The sequence below is a fragment of the Phalaenopsis equestris genome, unplaced genomic scaffold (assembly GCF_001263595.1).
Source record: "Phalaenopsis equestris unplaced genomic scaffold, ASM126359v1 Scaffold000107, whole genome shotgun sequence".
In the NCBI taxonomy this organism is placed as follows: domain Eukaryota; kingdom Viridiplantae; phylum Streptophyta; class Magnoliopsida; order Asparagales; family Orchidaceae; genus Phalaenopsis; species Phalaenopsis equestris.
The window spans coordinates 4,118,771-4,125,252 of NW_018164549.1; the positions used below are offsets into that span (position 1 = coordinate 4,118,771).

The 6,482-nt window shown below is 35.1% G+C and overlaps 1 protein-coding gene across 1 annotated transcript; it reads left to right on the top strand.

Moving 5' to 3' along the window:
* On the top strand, nucleotides 1-2,989 carry LOC110020752 (protein AUXIN RESPONSE 4). The gene is made up of 2 exons (XM_020718958.1): nucleotides 1-1,282; nucleotides 2,553-2,989. The coding sequence occupies exons 1-2, from the start codon at nucleotides 116-118 to the stop codon at nucleotides 2,799-2,801; spliced, it is 1,416 nt and encodes a 471-aa protein (XP_020574617.1). The 5' UTR covers nucleotides 1-115; the 3' UTR covers nucleotides 2,802-2,989.
* Nucleotides 2,990-6,482: the final 3,493 nt, after the last annotated feature.

Genomic DNA, 6,482 nt, shown 5'->3' on the forward strand with positions numbered 1-6,482 from the left:
TATTTAAATAGAATATATTTACTTTTGTTCCGACTAATAATGCCCATCACGGTGCTACACAGCCCGCTACACCATTTAAGTGGCAGTCGTCGTCGAGCGTCGGTGTACTTCATCCATGGCGGAAACTGAGAAGAAGCGAGAAGGCGGCGAAATAGCTCCTGAACTCACCGGAGAATCCAGCAAGGCCGCTTCAACATCGAAACCGTCGAGCTCAGGCGGCCCTGCGACGGTCTTTGCCTTTTGGTTTTACTTCACCGTAGCCGTATCTCTCATTACTCTGCTGTTCATTTCTCTCCCTCGGATCGAGCGTAAGGACGATCTATCCTGGTTCCTTACACTCCCGGATGGCCTCCGTAGTCATTACTCAGCAGGGAAGCTTATCAAGGTCAATCCGATCGGTGGCGGCGAGCCGATGCAGGTCTTTGCTGTGGAGCTTGGAAAGAAGGATGCCGAAACTGTGCTTCTGGTTCACGGGCTAGGCTGCAGTTCCTACTCCTTCCGACGGGTCCTCCACTCGCTCGCCGCCGGCGGGCTCCGGACGGTTGCCATTGATGTGCCGGGCTCCAGTTTCTCCGACGAGTTGAGCTTGGTTAATAATGCTAAACGGGGAGATCCGTTAGGATGGATCTGGAACATATTTGCAGAGATTAAGGAGAAAGGCTTCTTCTGGGGTTTCGATCAGTTAATCGAGACCGGCGAGATCCGTGAAAGGCCGGCTATGGTTTCCTCCAGGAAGGAATCGGAGTATGGATCTGAGATGATGGGTGCGATTTTAGGGCAGGTGATTGATTCAATGGCTCTGGCACCTGTACATCTCGTGCTCCACGATTCGGCATTAATCGCCGGAACGAATTGGGTCTCGGCAAACGCGGGATTAGTGAGCAGTCTGACGCTTATAGATTCTTCCCCTATGTCTGCAGCATTTCCATCTCCCCTATTAAGATTACCGGTTCTGGGTCATCTTCTTCTGGGTTCGAAGACTCTGTTTGCTGGATTGCTTAGATTATGTTGCGCTAGATCCATCGATATAGTGGACTCGGAGGCTTACAGGCTTGTGTTGAAAAGGAAAAATCGCAGAAGTGCGGCATTAGCGATCTGGAGAGCTCTGAATCATAGTCTTGATGTGGGTGAATGGATCAATTCTGAGGAGGTAAAAGGGTTGCCCGTCCAACTGTTGTGGTCCAATACGCTGTCTGATCAGTGGATTGATGAAGGTCGGAGAATTGATGCATCAATTCTTCGTGCAAAGTTCCTTTTCCACTCTGGTGGTCGATGGCCTCAGGTGAGTTATTTCTGCAGCTACCCTTTAAGATTCAGTTGTTTTGGATTTCTCTATTTGCAAACCGACACTGGATTTTAATGTGCAGTGTGACATTTTGGCCCCAAATTGTGAGGCTTAGATATTTTTTTTGCTGAATTTTCTGCAAATGAATGAATCAAGTTTGCTGGTAGCAAGGGGATAGATTTAATAAATTTGGATTTACTAAATTCTACGAACGCTAGATTCTTCCTGTAGCCAAACACTCCCTAAAGGACTAAACATTCTCATAGGATTATAAAGTGTTATATTGAGTTTAGTGAATATAAATTGAATTCATTTTGGGAACTGCTATTAATTGTTTATATATAAAGTGCCAAAATAGTCTTTTACTATTTACATGGGTTCGATTTAGTCCTCGAGTTTACAAAACTAACTAAAATAATCACACACACACACACACACACATATATATATCAGCCGTGATCTATTGGTAGAGCAGCCTCTTTGAAGGTTGTAAGTCTCCTCAAGTCACGGGTTTGAATCCCGTCAGTTTGCATGTAGTGAGGGCGGTCATCTAATAGTTAGGCGCATGAGGGTGGTTGGGGACTCGTATAATAGCCTATGACCATTCTTTATATATATATATATATATATATATATATATATATATATATAGCTAACTCTAATATAGAATCATCTTCGGGAGCAAAGTATGATAAACCATAATAAAACTCAAAATGAATCATACAATATAGAGAGAAGCCAAGATTTATATCATTAAGCTTAATAAAGCTTATGAATAGAGATTTGATCCACCAAACAAAAATGAACAATTATTATGCAAATATAATTGATACTCGTTTGCCCTTTCCCAAAATTCTACTACCGCTACACTCAACAAAGAATAAGCTGAAGAAATTCTTAATATTTTTTCTCTCACCAAGATAACAATCTTCAAGATGATGATGGCCTCCATTAACCTTAGCTGATGCCACATGTCCTAGCTAATTCCTATTTGTCAAACCAAGAAAACGGTATAACTGAGAGATTCAAAAAGAGACGCATTGAATGAGGAAAACAAATAGAGAGTTAGAAGTGGAGACAAAAAGAGTTCTTGAGCATTTTTTTTTTATCCATGAATAGTATATTATTTCATCTAGAGTTTAGCATATTCCATATTGAAGTTTTTACCATAAAAATCTTCTTTTTTTTATTTATGAATGAGATTTTGTATTTATTTATTGTAAAGTTGCTTCATTTTTGCCTGTTTTGGCTGTTCTGGTGAATTTAGGAAGATGCGGCTGAAGAAATAAGTGAGATGATTGCAAACTTCGTGTCATCATTGCCAAAATCTATTCGGCGGATCGAGGAAAATACAGTACCGGACCACATCAGAAAATTTTTGAAGAAAAAAGGCATCAAGATCAACATCACCATCATGATCATCACCATGGGCATGGCCATGGCCGTGACCATGGACTGGGTTACATGGGAATGTATGGACACGGCCACGGATGGTGAGTTTGATATTTATTACTGACTTTGGAACTTATGATGACTTTCAAAGGAAAAAGTGTAAGATATGAAATGATTGAATTCTCTAAGGTTTTGTTTGGATGGAAGAGAAGCAATTTAACTAAGAAGAAATCCCAATTATTCCGTTGATTTAAGCTTTTCGACCTTTTTTCCTTTAACTTGAATTCCTAGCACCAAAACACAGCCTCAACAGTGTGTGTGTTGTTTCTTCTTCCTTTTCTTTTTTTTTTTCTTGAAAAATTTACATATGTAGCACACAATTCTCATGTATTTATATATCTCACACCTAAACTTTCATATTTACATACATAGCTTTTTGGTGCTTTACACCTATGCATGAAAATTATATCTCATTTTAAAAAAGTGGTATTAGTGCTATTTTTGATATGATATTATGAAACTTTAGCAGTAAGACATGTAAATACATGAGTATTGTGTGCTATTTATAAAAATGCCCCCTTTTCTTTTCCTCAACCGCTGCCTCCTGAAAAGAGAATAAGAAACAAATAAAAAGCCAATGAACTATAATTTTATACCAAAAAATAAAAGGGGCGTTTACATACATACCAATCAATTCCTATATATTTACATATCTACTGCCTAAACTTTATTTTTTACATTTATATCACTTAAATCCTTCATATCACAACTAAAATACCATCATTTCAACTTTTAAAAAGTGAAATACACCTTTTCATACATTGGCAAAGTGACATATATGTAAAAATTGAAGTTTAGGTGCTATATATGTAAGTACATAAGAATTGAGTGGCATGTATGTAAATACATTTGGCTTTCTGTGCAGATATTCTTAGCAAGTTATCTTTTCTGGTTAGCTTTCTAACAAAATCATTTTAATTTCTTCTTTTCGTTTATTGTGTATGGAAGCTCTTTGAATGCCATTTGATGAGTTCCTAATGTTAATATGAAGCAATTTTTTGATGTTTAGTTTCTATTTTAGATAGAAGATATGTAGAAAAGGAGAAGAAAAGTGAGAATTCACTTCTATGCTCTAATGAAAGTAGCCCACCTTAGCTATTCATGATAACCGATTTGCCTCTTTTGCTATCTTTCCTTCTCTTCTACGTTTGATAAAAACTATGTTAGAGTTTGTGACCCGAATTCTGTTGGGCTTCGATAGAAAAGTCTGTGGTGTGACATGTGGTGCTATCTAAATTATGAGAAATTTTTTGAGGAATTGTATGTTTATATATGCATGTATATGTGTGCATGTATGCATGCATGTATGCATGTATATGTATGTATGTATGTATGTATGCATGCATTCAAGCATGTATATGTATGTATGTATGTATGGATGTCTATCTTTCTTTCTGTCTATCTGTGTATGTATGTATGTATGTATGTATATAGATGTGTGTATGTATGTATATTTGTAGTTTTGTGAGCATTATTTTGTGTCGCACGGAACTTACCTTCGAGTAAGTTCCGCGCTTCTATTTTCATATATAGGTAGGTTACAGGGAGGTTACAGGGTGTATAACGCGGTTATAACCTCCTGAAATCTTTGCAGGTTACAGACGTATGCAGCTCTGTTGTACGTCTTATGTACGCAAATTTTTTTCCTCTACATGCAACTTATCTTCTTTTCGAAAGTGAATTTTTTTGTCTATCATTTTTCACATGAATCTAGGTTTTTCTTAATTTAAATTTATTATTATTCTTACAAACTAAATTTAGACGTGCAACATTTGGCAAGTATGCATTCAACTATCCTTCATTTATCCCTTTCCTCAAGAATTTTTATTTTTTGGGAGGAACTTTTATGCCTATTTTCGAAAGGATTATTCTAAAATATTGTTCTTTTTCTCATACACGTGTACGGTTTTTTTGGGGGGGCGGGGCAGTGTGGGGGGTTTTGAGCATGAGATATTTCAGTGCGGGAGGAAATGTCCAATCACCAGATCACCATCTCATCCGCACTAGTGCAACAGTAAATGCCCAACCACCAAGTCACCATCTCATCCACGCTGCATGATTAATTGTTTATTTCTTTTTGCCCATGTGCCTTTGTCTTTACTTTGACTTCTAAGATTAATAATTGTCCTTTAATTTCCAGTCTACTAAGCTTTTGTTTTACAGTATTCTGTTCTATATTGATATCTGGACTAGGTTATTTATGCATTATTTTGACCTGCTGCTACTCTATGCTTCTGAGCAGCAGAAAGTCATTAAGACATGCTATTTGCTATCAGCTTTTTCTTAGGAATAGTTAGTTATTCATTATCAGATATTAAGGAGTGATTAATTACTGATTAACATTCTAATCAATCTTTTATTGCCCTTAAATCTATAACCTTGTTTGTTGAGCAGTATTTTCTTAATTCTTCTTTTATTAGTAAATCAAAATAGTCTGTCAATAGTGGCATTTACATTATTGATAACTTTTTTATAACTCAAATACACATTTTTTATTCATAAATTTATGAAGATTTACTGACATTTCCCTCAATTTTTATGTATTTACATATTTAATATCTAAACTTTAATTTTTACATATATAATATCATTTATGCATGAGAAGATGTATTTAACATTTCAAAAGTCAAAATAGTAGCTTTTTTTATCTGATATAAAAGATTTGACTGGTATAAATGTAAATAAAAAAAAAAAAAAAAAAAAAAAAAAAAAAAAGGTGAAGTTTCCTTGTCATCTCTTTTGGGAGGTGACAAGTAGTATCAGAGCAAATTACTGTCTGTCAGGTGTGTCGGTGAAGCCGATCCGCGATGAAGGTGTTATGTAATTGGGTGGAGGAGAATGTCACGTACCAAAAGTCCCACATCGACTACGTGTAGTCATAAAACATTATTTAAGTTCTGGCCTGCCCATCACACCTAAAAGTTCTATCGTGTTGGATATATAAATACATAAGAATTGGGTGGTATGTATATAATTTTTTTTTATTTATTTTTTTTTGGGTCATGTTCACATGAATTATTTTTTTATTTAAACGTGTACACGAAGTAAATCAAACGACACGTGCCAAACAGTTTTAAAATAAAAATAATAATAATAAATAAATAAAAAGAATTCATTATTTTATTAGCATTAGATGGGCCCTGCTGCTGCGGATTTATGGGTTGGAAAATTCTATGATTTAAAGTTTGACAGCCATGTAATAAATTGTTATTTAAATACTATCTTCCTGAATTATTATATGTAATATCTGGTTGGTGACGTAAATATTATAAATATTTTTGTAATTAAAAAATTACGTGGATGTAGAATATGACAGGTTGAAAGTGACAATTATTAATTATTTTTCCTATCTTTTTTTTTCCCTAAATTGTCTATTTCTTTGTCGCGGTTGTGAAATTATTATTGAATAATTGTTTATGGGTAGGATTGTAATAAAATAAAATAAAATAAAAATCTCAAAATTAAAAATTACTTTTCACCAGGAATGTGCTCAAATTTTTTTTTTTAAATATATAAATAACAAATGTCCACATTAGAGAAAAGGATGGATTAATTAAAATAAATTGGTGTTGTTTGGATATACGCAACAAAAAGTAGAAAATGTGTCCATTAACTTGATAAAATTGATATGAAAGGTTTATGAAAGGAAAATAAGAGCATAGTTATGATTGATGATTTGTGACATCTCATATTCCTCAATAAAAATGAATAAGAGTTCGTTGAAATACAATATTCAAATTCCATT